General features: G+C 33.5%; 1 protein-coding gene across 3 annotated transcripts in view; it reads left to right on the top strand.

Moving 5' to 3' along the window:
• The window catches only part of LOC144441128 (galactosylceramide sulfotransferase-like), a 33,082-nt gene extending 26,541 nt beyond the window's left edge, over positions 1 to 6,541 (top strand). For all 3 annotated transcript variants that reach the window (XR_013481227.1, XM_078130661.1, XM_078130660.1), the window contains 2 exons: positions 4,481 to 4,611; positions 5,087 to 6,541. Coding sequence is in view for 2 of the 3 variants with exons in the window: in XM_078130661.1 (XP_077986787.1) it covers positions 4,481 to 4,611; positions 5,087 to 6,131 (1,176 nt within the window). In the remaining variant the exon portion in view is untranslated. The remainder of the gene's footprint in view (positions 1 to 4,480; positions 4,612 to 5,086) is intronic.
• The last annotated feature ends 11,173 nt before the right edge of the window (positions 6,542 to 17,714 follow it).

Raw genomic sequence — 17,714 nt, 5'->3', positions numbered from 1 at the left:
AGTTTACATGTATTTTTTTTTATTTTGTATGTAAATTTGTATATGCTGTTTGCAAAAGACTGTACAGTAGTCTGTCTTTAGACCCATTAATTTTATAAACACTATACAAAAATAATATTGGTATATGTATTCATGTAAATTTCAACAGGGTAGGAGTATAGCTTTAAAAAATAAATCAACCAAAAAACATGAGTGAAACTGAAATAATAAAAATCATGTCAAAATTTGACAGCCTTTTAACAAAAGAGGGTGCAAAACATGTATATACAAGTTCCTGTATAAAAAACAACTAACATTAATTACCCTGTTTTCAGCTTCAATATAATGTTAAGGTCTGTGTAAAATCTGGAGATTCCAAATGTAAACATGTTCATGCAATTACATTAGAGACAATGTATGTATGTATGTATGTATGTATGTATGTATGTATGTATGTATGTATGTATGTATGTATGTATGTATGTGTATGTATGTATGTATGTATTATTTAGGTATATGTATGTATGTATGTATGTGTACACATGTGTATGTGTGTGGCTATATTTATGTTATAAAAATAAATGTGTGTGGGAGGGGAGGCCTTGAAAATTTCTGACCATGTGGAGGGGGGAGGAATCTGAATTTTGTTGGGTTATAAAGGGGGGGGGCGATCCATTGTAAGACAGATTATCTAAAATTGGAGAGTGGCTTCCATGGAAACATAAAATACGTTTACATTACAAATGCCATGTTTTAGTAAAAAAAACATCTGACATACACCTACAAATGAATGGGTTTACTATTAAAATACCACATATTTTGTTACTCTAACTCCAAATAAAATATGCAACAAGTCACAAACTGAGTGGTTGTAAAAGCTTAACATGTATGTTAGACGATCTGTGCTGATTACAAGGTCCAATTACGATCCCAAATTTCAAAGGGCCGGGTCCGACTACATTACAACATGTCACGCGCAAGGAGGGTACTACATGTACATACATAAACAAACTGGTGTGTGGGAATGTGAAGAAAATTACAGGCCTTCACTTGTTTTCTGTTAAATATTACATGTAAAAGCCTGCAACTGTTAGCAATAATGACAGCATAACACATAAATAAAGATATACTGTGTGAAATTACAATTTAATACAAATTACTCAGCATGAAAATACAACTCCATCTTGACATATTCTTGTCCTTTACAGTTGCGCTGACATTTACAAACATGTACATTAACGAAATCATCAGCTCTACATACCTTTTGCTATGAACAAAGTTCAACTTTCCTTTCTTGACAGTGTAAATCATATATATATATATATATATATATATATATATATATATATATATATATATATATATATATATATATATATATATATATATATACATTGTATATGCACATGTTGAATATATGACATGGTCGTGATGGATAAGCGATGTAACATTCGATTATGTAGGTCTTGAATAATAAGGTCCGGTTTGACACAACATTGACACTCGTGTACCAAAATATCCATCCAACGTTGCATTCAAGGAAACCATTATTTGCGTTATAATTGAACACAATGCCGCTGGATATAGTTGAGGATGAGTAGCCTTCCACACCTTCACAGTTGTGTCTCCATCAAGGTTGTGACCTTGTATTTGCATTGTTTTAGTACGCACGTGCTGTGCAGATGCACACGTAAACACCTTGTGAATGTGATACAATGTTACACAGTGTAACAATATCATCATTCCTGGAATGACCTATATCACATGCTCTCCACATGTATGCGGTACATTTTATAATTTCAGGTACGTTTTGGCATTCGGATTAATATATTATTACATCTTATCAGCTATTCATGAAGGTACAATTTGTAATAAATGAAACAATATTCTTACAACGTTTTACAGTAGCAGAAGTTATGACACAGGTCAAGTCTACTTTATGGCATGCCAGCAAAATGACATCACATTTTCGAATGAGATCAAATAAAATCAAAACCATACGATTTTAGAAGAGATTCAAACGACTTAAAATCCCAAAATTGTATCGCAAGTAACGTGAAGATTAAGAAAAATTAAATCAAGCGATTGTAGGAGTGCGAATTTGACATTTAATTCCGAATACTTTGTCAGATTTCCCATAGAAAAACAATGGCCGTGTTCTTTTATGACAACTGAAATTTGCTCATGTTCAACTTTTTCAAATGCGCACCAATCGGTCTGAAAATTCATAAATAAAGACCAAAGGGGTTTTGTAACAAATCTCTTGGCTTTAGATTTGTCACTTTTTATTAAGAAAACCATTGTAATTTGTAAACCGGCACATTTTACCATGTACACCTACAAAAATACAGATCGTTAACTTCGTTATTCTGCAAGTAAATTACACGTAATACATACAGACTGACCTAGCATTTGCTTTCACGAAAATCAGTCTTTAATTTCATGAAAGTTGTGTGGCAAATAAAATCGAGAGTTTCGAGTTATTCTGTATATTTTAGTTTAATACCCGTCAGCAAATAATGCTATCAACAGGTCAGCGATATGTGTTCCACGGACACTCACCACAGTCAGTACTACTGCGCTCATATCAGAAAAACTTGAAATCGATATTCTTTTCACTAAACTTTGCAGCATTAATTTATGACAACTTAACTTCGCTCAACTCATGTTCAACTTTTTCAAATGCACACCAATCTGTCTGAAAAATCGTAAGTAGAGACCAAAGGGGTTTTTCTGAAAATCTGAGTCATCACTACCGCTACCGTAGCTGTCAATCAAATATTAGTGCTTAAATGCTTCAGGGAATACTGGACAATTGAGATCTTTGCTGGGCCGCAGTGCTAGTGCCAATTTAGTCATAAATAAGATAATATTGTTATACTTTTATACATGGCAAGTACCAAGCCCCCAATTGTTACGACTTGAAGCTTGAATGGGAAATGTTGAACAATTAGATGTGGGTGTAAAACGTCACCCTTTACAACTCCTACACAACAACCATAAGTGATATTCCTCTAAAGTCCTCCCAACATTTTCCATTACTATATAATATTTAAACCCCTTGTAATAATAATAATAATAATTATAAAATAGTATATAGAAATAATATTTTTTATAATAATCAGGTTTATTGGAATATTAACCACCCTACCTGGGGTAGTTTTGTATGCTGAGTTCAAAAAGGAGGTCATTTTATGAACATCTGTTGCCATGGTAACCAAAATCACCATAATATGTTAATCATGCAAATAACGACGACGACGACGACGACGACGACGCCGACGCCGACGACGACGACGACAACTGTGACTTTGTCAACAAAATTAAACTCGGAAACGTCTTAGAAATCTTAGAGTAACGATTTACTAAACGGTTGGGTTTTTATCATGGTATTGATTGTCATATCCTTCAAATTGTATTGTAGGTGCTATGGACATTGTTTAGCTCAACCACTTCTGACATAGTCATGTTATATTCAGAGGTTGTCGAGACAGTCACACAGATAGTGGTACCGTAAATGTACTGTCATCACCAGAGGTTTTCCAATAAACCCTCCCAGGAAATGCCCAAATGGCCGAAAACATGTCAAGTGTAATCGGGGTTCTATACCAGATTTCAAAAGTTAAGGAGGTGCTATTTTAACACCGAAAACCATATTGATAGCAGTAATCAATACAGTTGTACTAAACAAGTGTGATTGACAAAATACATTCTTGCAAGCTAGAGCACACATTGCTGCTGATCGATGAAGCAACAAAATTCCGATGGTGTTGTTTACGATGAAGCACGTGGTTTACGACGTTGACAGAATGTTACTAGTAACCTATGCTTTTCGAACGTCTACAGTGGCTCTCGTTGATAGTTATGTTACCCATGATGCTATTTACCCTTGATGCTTTCTCATATTATTTATTTGATTTCAGTTTATTCATCGTTAGTATTTGGTACAAAACAAAGTTATTTTATTTAGGTGAGACAAAAGGTATTTGAATTATTGCAAATTTAACATCGAAAGAAACAGGTATGCAGATTCCGTGAGCAGCACTGATGTCACTGACGATGGTATCAAATATTCAATAATTTGGATTGATCATCAGATGCACTTTTATTGATAACACAAGCGAAATTCAATATTCTTTTCAACCATAAGACAACTTTGATGTGATGTTGACAGTCCTTTCCCTAAAAAGCTCATTTCTTCGAATCTTGAATCTTCAATTAGTTTATTAAAGACACATAACTCGGCACATGCTCCGCAATAACCAACTGGTTACTTTCACTAGCTATCGGTCCCTATGACAAACAGTTCGTTCACCTAAATACTGTCGTAACTTTCGTCACATCTCAATAATTGTCATCATATCATTTCCCTACAAGTTCCCGACTGAACTTTTGAACGAGCAACATTGACAAAAACTCATATATAATCATGTACCTTTTGGAATTCCCATCTATCGCTCCAAATGAAAGTTCTTAGACTGAGCCTCATTTTTTCTTCTAGAAATGGTCCAGCTTGGTTCTATTGTCATCTGTACTTATTGCGCTTTCCGTAGGGTTGATCATCAACAAGCTTTCAACCGATTACATTTTGCTTCCGGCCCCTCTACGTACAAATGAAAACAACACCATAAGGTTGTAATATTTAAAGTATTAAAGTACATTTATTAGTATTTAAAGTATATTCATATCAATATTCAATCATAAATAAGATAATGCAAATATTGGTGATCGTACTGTAAAGTGGAGCTGTTTCATACTAAGATATGTTTAGAGTTGTAATTTAATAATGGAATATATATGTGGATTATGTCACCATGGCCAGACATGCAGGTAAGCTAGGTCGACACATGTTGTCGAACTGTTCCTCTACAGGCGTTACCGCGTTGACCTGTCAAGCCCAGTAACCTTTGATCGTGATACAAGAACTATCCTGGTTACATAGTTTTACAGACGAGATGAACGTATTTCATGGTATTATTTATCCCTATAAAATGAATTCACATTTCTTCTTTCTTTTCCTCTGCCTATTAATATGTACACTTGGCTCTGTCTCTGTTTTTTATTCTTCCAATTTCATTCTCTGATTATGATCGATGATATGTTTCAGGTGGCAACCGATCACAAAATCTCCACGCCATACAGTCAACTACCTAATATGTCATCCAATCAACAACTTTGTGTTCGTGAAGACACATAAGACAGGGAGTACGACACTTTCCACGATACTGGACAGATATGGATACAACAGGAATTTGTCTTTCATGTTTAACAGAAAAGATCATCTACGAGTCGGTCATATAAGGAGGATTGCGATTAATCGTGACAGTCCTAAGAAACTGTTCGCGCCACCCATAAATGTTGACATTAATGACACTAGTAGATTCATTTTTAATATATCCACAGTTCATTTAACATTCAATAAAACTGCTTTAGACTTGTTCATGACACCAAATACCAAATATATTACAATTTTACGGGATCCAGCAACACAATTTGAATCCTACTTTTGGAAGTTTGGTTTGAACAAACATGTGTGTCGTCTCAAAAATAAACTTAATTCTACGCTTAATGATGAGTGCTTCCTTAAATTTGCTCGTGATCCAGGTCGATACAAAAGTGTTATGTCAGGTACCAACACACAGTTCCAAGACCTTGGTTTACCAAGAAGTAAGCTTACAAACGAGACATTCATTAATGAGACAATTCAAAAACTTCAGAATGAACTAGATTTTGTGTTAATAACTGAGTATTTCGATGAATCACTTTTATTGATGAGAAAATTGTTTTGCTGGAATATGACGGATATTATTTACTTAGCACAAAATGTACGACAGATACAGCCCAGTAAATACTCCACCGATGTATATGACAAGATTCGACTATTGAATCGAGCTGATTTTCTTCTTTACCTTAATTTTAATAAGACTCTCTGGAAACGCGTGGCAGAATATGGCCCAACATTTCAATCTGACCTTTCTGAATTTCGATCAGAACTGAGGAACTTCAGTGATAACTGTATAATAAGTACAAATGCATCAGATCAGGCGGGTCGTCAACTGAATATCCCACAGTCATCACCGTCTAAGGAATGCAAACAAGCAATTTTAGTGACGAAAGAGTGGATGAAATTGATAACAAAACGACAACACTGAAGACACTGTGTGACCAATTTATCAGAAAAGCACAAGTACCAACAATCTTGGAACTATGAACATTCAAGTTTGGAATTCGAAATGTTGTGCTATTGTCACAGACCAAAACAAAGTTACTATTTTAGCTATATTGACCTGTTGTTTATATACTATATACTAAATTAACTTCTAAAAGTGCGCTACCAGGCTAATCATTTCAACCCTGGCTCTTATCGGGTGACTGGTGAGAAAACTAAGCATTCACTTACTGTGATCAGTTTAGTGCAAAAATAATTTCATTGTTTTGTCAAAGTGTAGATTGCTGAGAGCATATTCTCTTAGTGTATACGATAAATTAGAATTTCGCTGACGATCCTATTTTATGTTAATTATCACCGATGACGTCATCGTTTACTTTACATCCAATCAGGTGGAGGTATTACGACATCGTTGTTTAATAATAGAAATGTAAAAAATATCCTTAAAGTATATAATTAATAATCTGTACTGGATATCTGTACTGGAGTAAATTTAGTATAACGATTGTTTCTGTTCGTATTTAATTAGTCTGCAATATTATTGAATTGAATTGATATTGTTTATGTGTTGAAACGAAAGTCAGCATTGCTTGTGTCCAAGCTCAAACCAATGTATTGTACACTTCGCGATTTCTTTTCGGCGGTTACGTTTACTGTCGTTTATTTGTATGTTACGAGCGCTCATGAGATAACAAGCGACAGTAAATGTAGCAGCCAAAAGGAAATCGCGAAGTGTACATTATATCCGATTTGTGTGTGTGTGTGTGTGTGTGTGTGTGTGTGTATCCGTGAGTGAATGAATGAATGAATGAATGAATGAATGAATGAATGAATGAATGAATGAATGAATGAATGAATGAATGAATGAATGAATGAATGAATGAATGAATGAATGAATGAATGAATATAACCTTCAAATTAAATCCTCTAGACCGTTTGCCTTTTTTATGTGGTCGAGATCTTTCACAGTGTTCAGCTGTGACTCTCCTCAAAGCAAAGTGATCGAATCAGTGATATGCAAGTATTTAGTAAGTAATAAAATGGTATGTTTGTTTTTTATAAAAACAAATTCAAGAGGCTCTGAGCTGAAATTGGTCTCAGATTTCATGAAGCATGGTTCATGATAAGATGAGTCCATCGTTCATACACAAATTATGTCTAAACACGTTTAACACTTAGCAGGCCAATCTCAAGTTTCGCTTCTAAGGGTGTCAACATTGAGATTTGTTTAAAACATTATGACCCTTTATAGGCATACAAATTAACCACAACAGCTGTGACTTTTTCAACAACAAATAGAACAAGGAAACTACTCGTTAGATGACGTTGACAGTTGGGATGCTAATATACGTTCCTCAAGGTTACCTAATTATCAATATGCAAGGTGGCTGAAATAATCTTCCCTTTAAATAGTGCTATATGCTGTTCATCTGTATGTTTACTCAGTATTGTTGACAAGGCCCTTTTTCTGAGGATAAAGTACGTTGCATTAATTCAAAATGTCTTAGAGTAACGATTTTTTACATGGCTGAGTTTCCATCATGTGGACATATTATACTCAATTTTGTTCGACGTAATATGATGATTGCTTCGACTTACCTCCATTGAGTCCGCCATTGTGGAAGTCATAAACTGTCTGCTGCGCATGCCAAAAATTTGCGACGTAGTCTCGTCTTGCTTCGTAACGCATAGTACGCGATCCCGTTATATTTGTGACGAAGGCAGTTCCTGCGCATCTTGTCACGTGAACAACTATCTGCAATGGCGCCCTATTCAAAAGATTGTTTACCTCGGAAATCTTGTATACAGCCGTACGTTGCTAATAGATGCAGTGTGGTATGTATTGATCGACCAGAGACTTAGTTTTATGACATAGTTTCATTCTATACATCTATTTTCTTATTTGCAGAGGTAAACAAATACCATATCCTCATCCATATGCCCACTTTAACTCAGTTTCGCGCTTCTTCGATGCTCAGATGAATTATGATCTGCTAATTTCTGATCTTAAGTACATTTTGCTCGGCTATTAATATTACATTGAGCACTGTTCTCTTCACAGAGACACTTTTATACCTTTATTATATATATTAATATACATACATTCATGTTGATTAAATTAAAGGCACAATGCAAATAATGAACAAATGTTGGTGATCGTACTGTGTAGTGGAAATATTTCATAGTACGATGTGCTTTAGAGTTGCAATTTTACAATAAGATATTAGAAAATTGTGTTTATAACATTGATAATAATGTCTTCCAACCTTTCAAATAGGATAGTAGGGTAGGTCGACATACTTTATCAAACTCTCCGCTTTGCAAGATTTACCTCTAGGTGGCGTAGTTGTGATGGCTTGACAAAGCCTGTCCACCTGAACAGGCGAAACGTTGCTCGTAAATAATGTTGTATTACAGTACGGATGAACGTATTTAATAGCATTATATATCTTTATAAAATCAGTTCACTATCTCACTACTTTCTTTATCATTGCCTATTAATCTGTTCCTTTGGCTCGGTCTCTCTTTTATGTTCTTGCAATTTCATTTTCTGATTGTGATCTATATTTTCAGATGGCAATCCATCACAAATTCGCCACGTCATCCAGTCAACTGCCAATTTCATCCAATCAACAACTTTGTCTTCGTGAAGACTCATAAGACAGGAAGTACGACACTTTCCACAATACTGGACAGATATGGATATAACAGGAACTTGTCTTTCATGTTTAACAGAAAAGATCATCTGCGAGTCGGTCATATCAGGAAGATTGCGATTAATCGTGACAGTCCTAAGAAACTGTTCGGGCCACCAATAAATGTTGACATTAATGACACTAGTAGATTCATATTTAATATAACCACAGTTCATTTAACATTTAATAAAACTGCTTTAGACTTGTTCATGACACCAAATACCAAATATATTACAATTTTACGGGATCCAGCAACACAATTTGAATCCTACTTTTGTTTTTTTGGTTTGAACAAACATGTGTGTCATCTCAAAAATAAACTTAAGTCTACGGTTAATGATGATTCCTTTCTTAAATTTGCCCGTAATCCAGGTCGATATAAAAGTGTTATGTCAGGTACCAACACACAGTTCCAAGACCTTGGTTTACCAAGAAGTAAGCATACGAACGAGACATTCATTAATGAGACAATTCAAAGACTGCAGAATGAACTAGATTTGGTGTTAATAACTGAATATTTCGATGAATAACTTTTGTTGATGAGAAAATTGTTTTGCTGGAATATGACAGATACTATTTGCATGGCACAACATGTACGAAAGAAACAACCCAGTAAGTACTCCGCTGATGTAAATGACAAGATTCGACAATTGAATCGAGCTGATTTTCTTCTTTACCTGAACTTTAATAAGACTCGCTTGGAACGAGTAGCAGAATATGGCCCAACATTTCAATCTGACCTTTCTGAATTTCGATCAGAACTGAGGAACTTCAGTGAAAACTGTGTAACAAGTACAAATGCAACAGATGGGAAGGGTTAGCAACTGAATATCCCACGGTCAGCACCGTCTAAGGAATGCAGACAATCAATTTTAGTGCCGAGAGAGTGGATGAAATTGATAACTGAACGGCAGCATTGAAGACATAAGTGTGACCTATTTATCAGAAAAGTGCAAATGAACAAGTACCAACAACCATGGAACTATGACTATTCAAGTACGGTTTAACGCCAAAATCCTTGAACTAGTAGGAGTGCATCATTATATTATGTAATGTCCATATCTTTATAAAATCTAGCAATTCATGTTCACTACCTAGTGAAAACAACGTCGGTCGTATACGTACTTTTGCCAAGGGTGACCGTATATTTTTCTGTTTCTCATTACCCGACCGACCCAAATTTTCAGTTCCGACATCAAAATAAATAGTTCTTTAAAAAATAGTTTTGTTGTTTCCAACCTTCATATTCTGCGGAACAGCGCCCCTATGGCAAGAATAAGCAAGCATCTGGACTGTCGACATCATCTACAGTCATGGCGGCGATGACGGCACCTGTTCACGAACAGAGCATTTCTTTCATAAGGAAAGTTATTCAAGTAGAGTGAGAACATGCCAATTATTTAGAGAAGATAGAAAAGGCTAGGCAGAGAAAATGAAGAAGATGATTTTATTTTGCTTTTTTTTAAAAATCGACCGACCGACCTATAGTTGCCATGAAAAAGTAATGACAAAATACGGTCACCCATTTCTGTAATTTGGCGGTTGCTTTGTGACACTAAACACATGATTGAATTAAGTTGTCACACTATTACAATTACTATAGTTTGTACAGTATACAGCAGGGAATACACGTTCACTAAATTTGGGAACTGGCCATATACTGTGTTGTTGTCAGAGACCAAAAACAGTTACTATTTCAGCAATTTCTAATCATTATCTAAAAACATATATTAAAATCACTTCTAAAATTGAGCTACCAAACTAATACTTTTAATCCTGGCTCTTATAGATTGACTGACGAGAAAACTAGGCATTGACATATTGTGATAAGTTGAGTGTAAACAATATTCCATTGCTTTGTCAAGAATAGATTACTGAGAGCATATTGTCTTAGTGTATAAGATAAATGAGAATTTCGCTGACGATCCCATACGATCCCATTTTAAGTTAATTATCACCGATGACGTCATCGTTTACTTTACAGCCAATCACATAGAAGTTATTATGACATCATTGTTTAATAAATGTTGACTTTTTCTTAAAATAAAACTTTGTTTCAATTAAGCTGTGGTATCATTGAGTTGAATTGATAATTCTTATGTGGTGAAACTTTAAGTAACCATTGTTTGTGTCGAAGCTTTGAGTAGATATTTGAAAGTACCTGTATCATGAGATTTCCAGTGTTAAATTCAAATGTTGTAAAGGGATCCATTAATTGCGATATGTGAGAATAACAAGTATATTTGCGTCAATATGTATAAGAATGGCCATTGTTATATGATTGAAATATACTTATTGAATAGTCACTTAATCGATGTAACGGTATTTCCATCGTGAAATTTTTTTTCATATTTCTCATTTGTGTTTTGCAACGATCATTGTCAATTATATATACGGATACCTGACCGCAACTACTTACACGTTTTTCTGATTTAAAATTAGTGTGTTGCTTCTGAGTATGCTTACTAGTACTAAAAATTATCATAGACTATTTTCTAGATATGTGCTTATTATCACTCAGTTTCTTATCAAATTATTTTCTTTTAAGTGGCTATATCAACTTTTTTGTACAATTGCCATGTATTGCATGTATCATTAACATTTAATTAAAATCATTTTATTGTTTTGTCAATGAATACATGAATGAGAGCTTATTGTCTTTGTTTATACGATAAGCTAGATTTTCGCTGACGATCGCATTTTATGCTAATTGTCACCGATGACTTCATCGTTTACTTACATCCAATCGCATCGAATGTATTGTGACATCATTGTTTTAAAATAGAAATTAGGTGATATAATGAAACAATTAAGGTTATAAGCTACATAGTTAAACAACTTTGAACTCCCCACCCTTTGATGCACGTCGTTACCATCAATGCATGTACTAAATTATCTGAAATTTAAAGCTTGCAACTCAAAAGATTGCCTAATATCAAAATGATCATTTATTTGAATTATGCATCACAATTAAAAAAACTACTTTAAAAAGTATATCAAACACAATTGCTCTGTTATGGTTGATGTATGTACCAATTTACCATAGGGGCAGGAGTAACAATATTTGAGAAGCTGAATTATTTTCTTTCTATTTTTCTATTGTTACTTCTTTTTTCTACTTTACTCATTAGAACTTAGGTAGTCATATCGAATGGGAGATTACCCTTGCACCAGTTAAACAAATCCTGGTGAGTGAAGACACGGATGGTTGGGATTATACTTTAACAAACATCCAACTTGAATATGAGAGACGATAAGAGACTCAAAGTTAGCTAGTGAAATTAAGGGTTACTATAACAGTGGTAAAAGTTTTCTCTACGAACATATCCAACATTTCAGAACAATTAACTTCTCTGGTACAGATACAATTATTAACGAAAACATTAATATACCACGTAGAAGCTTGAAAGTGATTTTCTTATTATTCAGCAAACCACAGCTACAAAATGCGTTAGACTCCGAACTATTATTTAATCATAGTATTAATTCTGTCGCAATAACGATAGAAGGTATTGCAAATAAAGTGTATGCACAGGGATTATCTTCTAGGAAGTTTTGGGAAGAAGCCACACGTTATTTCATGGCATCTGAGTTCTGCTGCTATGCTGGTATAGCAATTGATAAACTAGAGGAAGTAACTGAGGCCTCCTTTTTGTTAGTACTGTCTGTTTATTGATTGATTTGACAAGTTTTAAGGATAATAAGTTTCATGGTAATGGTCTGAAGGTCATGAATACAAAAGATGGGGTTCAACTGGAAATTAAACGAGAGGCTACAAACCCGCAAGAAAGAATAACTGCAAATATTTTCATCATAAATTTATTATGATCTGGCTTGAACCTCCTTTCAATATACTTATCAGTGCTCCGACATGTTCGGATAAAACAGAGTTCGTTATGCAACTGTTACAGACGCATTACAAGAATGTCTTCGATTACATAATCATAATCTGCCCGACATGCTTGTTCTCTACATGTACTACACACCAAGTAAAAATGATGTGAAAGAAATAATTGAAAACTATGGGATGGAATAAGCAAAGAAGAAGTTAGTGGATATATCAAACTATTAAAAGATACTCCTAACAGTAAATTAGTGTTTACATTAAGACAACCTTATAGTATAGATTTGATATAATGTTAATCAATGATATTTTATGGTTATTCATTGCATTAGTTATCATCTAGTATTTTCAAAAAATAAGATATATTTTTACATTATATAGCAAAATTCAGCAACAGTAACGCCAGAACAGGTGTCTCCAATAGCTAAGTACAGAGAAAGATTACTATGTATCATTGCTGCTGGACAATCGAAAGCTTTCTTGGGAAAAATAATCACTTTCGAGTATATAGAAAAAGCGAGTGATAAAGAAATTAAAAAGTATTATAAGCTATATGAAAGCACTTACAGTTCTCTCGTAAGTGACAACATTGTAAATGGAGTTTTATTTGGGCTTAGTAAGTTTTAGTAGGACTTTTGCTTCCAGTGCATAATGTGAATAAATTAAGTGATGACTTGAAGAACAATTTTCTTGTTACGAACCAATTCAAACAATTTACTGGAAAGTTAGCATACAGTTATGGTCCTCTTTTAGCACTGACAAGTGGTGGTGTCATTATTTTAAATAACATTAACTTTGCAACTCATACTTGCCCTAAACAAAATGACTTAAATGACTTTAATAAAGTTGAAAAGAATGACTTAAGTCAACATGAACAAGTTCTTGATCAAGTTGTTGAACAAGATCTTGAAAACAACTTGAAAATTAACTTGAAGGAAGTTAAAAAGAATTTCAAAAAATTAAAGTAACTTAAGTGACTTTAATAAAGTTGAAAAGAATAATTTAAGTAACATGAACAAGTTCTTGAACAAGTTCTTTATCAAGTTCTTGAACACAACTTGAAAATAACTTGAAAATTAACTTAATGAAAAGAGTTTCAAAATTAAAGTAAGTTGAAAAGAAATATTTTGTGTTATATAGTGTAAAAATGAGTGATACAGAACAAACTCAAGCAGAGACACAAGCAGAGACTGTGACTATAAACAATAAAAGTCCAGGTAGAGTTGCATGTGGTGAAAAATTAGCAGTAATATCAGCTGAAACAAAAAAGAAAAAGAAATTAAAATCAATGGAGCCGAAGGAGCCAAAGGAATCGAAGGAGCCAATGGAGCCAATGGAGGCGATTGAGTTTTCCCCACAGCCGGACAATGAAGGCACACAATTTAATCGTACTATGATTTTATTATTCCAGACAGTCCTAAAACAAGTGTTTCATTCAAGAAGTTTGCTTATCTTGCAATAGCTGTGAGTGGGGCAGTATTGGAGAAAGATATGTTAGAACAAAGGAATATGTTACCAGTTGATCCTTATAAAGGATAAATTTATAATTATATCTAGATATACATACATAATGGGTGCAGCAATCGCGATGATGGTTGGTGGAGCAGTTTTAAATGCAACTGCCTTTGTTGGAGCTGGTTATATAGGCCAGACACTATCTGGTGACACAAAAAAGAACACGAAAAAGAATTGAAGAGACATGATTTAGCTTTGGAAAAATTCAATAAAGATCATGAAGTATGGTTAGAACATAGACAACAAGTAATGGATTTTATAGCAAAGCAAAAAAAATAGATATCCATGCGAGACAGAATCTGATTATGACTGACGAAAACTTAAATTTATATCAAGAATATCATCCTCATACTGAACGTCTCAAAAATGAACCTCAGTTCGCTGATTATTATCAACCTTCTAACAATATGAAGATATACCAATACCTTTATTTAGCTGGTGGTGGAATATTATTAGTGTATTAAATATATATATAAATATAAAAATATAAAATGGAAGTATGTAAATTATGTAAACAGAAAAAAGCAACCCGTGATTGTTCAAACATTTGCGGTACACTCTTTGGAAAATCTCATTGCTCTGATTGTTGTGATTCAATGTCAGACATGAACATGTATGATGTTATATATTGTAATATATGTAGACGATTTAATATACCTCGTGACGATATTTGTAAAAACATTTGTGGTGACATCTATGGAAGGTTCCACTGCTTTGACTGCTGTACTATTAGTAAATCACTAAATAATAACTTTTATGAACAAGTGAAAATTAAAAATATTTCTAATCCTAAAAATCACATAAATAGGTTTTTGAGAGGTATAATCTCAATTATTATCTTTTATCAACTGTTACTATAATATTTTCATCACTCAATGAAGTTCATACAGAGCCAACACGATATCGATCACTCAACTTTAGCATTATCATAAAAGCAATTCTATTATACTTAAAAAGTATCGGGAAGCAGCTAAAGTACCAGAGTTGAAAATAAAGACAGTTTCACAGAATAAAATCCTTAAACGGTTTTGGGATAAATGGAATAAAAAATATAAAGATATGAAATTTAGTTGGTGGCGTTTACGTTGGCGTCAAATATTTTTAAAAATAAAAACACATTTAAAAAATAATTAGCTTGTTCTCTAGTGTATAGTCTCGACCAATAACGAAACTATTTGGATAGTGGGTTTCATATTAAACAAATAAAAATATAAATGTATACAAACATTTCACACTGACAACGAACAAAACCAAATAACTAACAAAAGTACAATGACAAAAGAATTTAAACAAAAAGACTTTACTGGATTATTCAGTCAATCAACAGCGGAAGATATTAACAACGACATTAAAGATCTTTCTAGTTTAAATTCAGAATATGTTAAACCAGATGTCTGTTTTTTATAAAACTGCTGAAAACGAAACAATAAAATGGCGGGAAGCTGCTGAAAAAACATTAAAATGGCGAGAAGTACCAATGAATGAAATCTTATTGTTAACTTCAGTTCAAAAATTAAATTCAAACTATGGTCCTGCTGCTGTTGGTGAATTTCAGGGACCCGATGGTGGATTTAAAAGCTGGCTTCCAGCAAGAATGATAACAGAGCTTCCTCAAAAACCCTTAACAATTTATGTTGTTTCATATGGCTTGGTTCCATCTCATAAAGTTCCAAACAGAATGTATTTTAAATATGAAATGGTAACCACTAATTTACAAGTAACCAATGGTCTTATTCCTATTCCAAAAAAGACGTAAGAATAAAGAATAAGAACTAGAAAACAAACAATGTAATAATGTAATTTTACATTAACCTAATTTTTTGCCTTGGTTCAAATGGTTGTCTTAAAGGTCATTAGAATTGAATGACTCATCGTCATACACAGCTGAGTCTATTGTTATGTAAATGTATGGACCTTTGGCCCCTCAGATGTTACGCCATTTTTTTAACTTAAAAAGGCTTAATTTAGGGGGTATCTGGTACGACATGTTATATTTTTTGTATATACTAAAATTTAATATAGATTGGACCATTTTTTAACTTAAAAATGCTTAATTTAGGGGTATGTCGTTAAGTGAATATAATATAATATAATATAATATAATATAATATAATATAATATAATATAATATAATATCAGAACTATGCAACCTCGGATTCTCGGTACGGTCCTAAGATCAGAATACATTGAGATACAATCAATGATAGACATTTTGAATGTAGGTAAGACTAGCTCGATAACCATGAGAAATTATGCATACATTTATAATGTAGCGGCCACAGAGACAAATCAACAATACAAATAAAATATAGAAGGAAAGAATTGTTATGTGTTGCACCTCAAAAATTAGGTTCAATCAACATCATTGTACATTATACATGTACATGGAATTCTTGTGATCAATTAAAAACTGATCCGATAAGGGATTTCTTAATACTTTAGGTACTTTCGATTTAACAAAGAACAAAAATAAAAATAAAAAATTCACCCCCCCCCCCAAAAAAAAAAAACAATAATAAAATAAAATAAACATAGGTAACACAACTGAAAAGTCTACTCCATATTAGAAAAGACTAGTGGAACTGCAAAATAAAAATAAACAGATAATCCACGCAGCTAAGTAATATACTAGAATGCATTGAAATATTCAACACAATTTATGTTGTATTTTGTAATGTTCAGTGTTCAAATTAGGGTAATACTTGCATTTCTCATAAAATGGCCTTGCAATACAGTTCTCCACGGGCCATACGACCAAGTGACGTCCTAAGTTGCTACAAATATGAAATATGTCCGACCCAATCATTACCTATAAAAATGGAAATCTCAAAATATGAGAATACTTCATCTTTAGATATATATTCTAATCATAAATTATTGTATATTCAGATATTATTCACCAATTTTCTATCGTCCGATGAAATAAGCGTTATTAGATATAAGGTTTTAGAATTACTTTATTAGTCTGTGACTCGTAGAGATACCCTTTTTGTCACGAGTATTTTCCGGTTGAACGAAGAAAAACATTGGAGAATAATGCGATTATACCTGTACAAGATAAATTTTAAAACAAAAGGGGGATAATATTAGCAAATCTGGACGTTTTGACTCATATTCCACCTACCAGTGACATAGACACGTGTTGCCATGGCATAGAACGGAAAACCAGGGTATATATTCTCGCATACAACTTGGCTTGAATTGGAAGTAACCATGCATTTCATGTCGACCTCAAACTACTAGAGGTCGTGGTTGTAGCAATTCCCAAACTACCATCATCACCGTCTAGCGGTAAAGCTAGCAAAACGCACAGTTTGACAAAGCCTGTTAATCTGAACAACTAGGTAAAAAGTTACTCATAAATGATCAGATGCCTTGGTCGTGTAATAAGAACGATATTTTCTGCTGTGTTTTACTCGACCTGATGAACTTATGTGGGATAATATCGACTGTGTACACATGAACTGACAGTATTAAGACATTGCTGGTAAAACAAGTAAAGTTGACCCAC

This window comes from Glandiceps talaboti, chromosome 10 (assembly GCF_964340395.1).
Source record: "Glandiceps talaboti chromosome 10, keGlaTala1.1, whole genome shotgun sequence".
Lineage (NCBI taxonomy): Eukaryota > Metazoa > Hemichordata > Enteropneusta > Spengelidae > Glandiceps > Glandiceps talaboti.
This window is presented reverse-complemented; position numbering and strand designations above follow the sequence as displayed.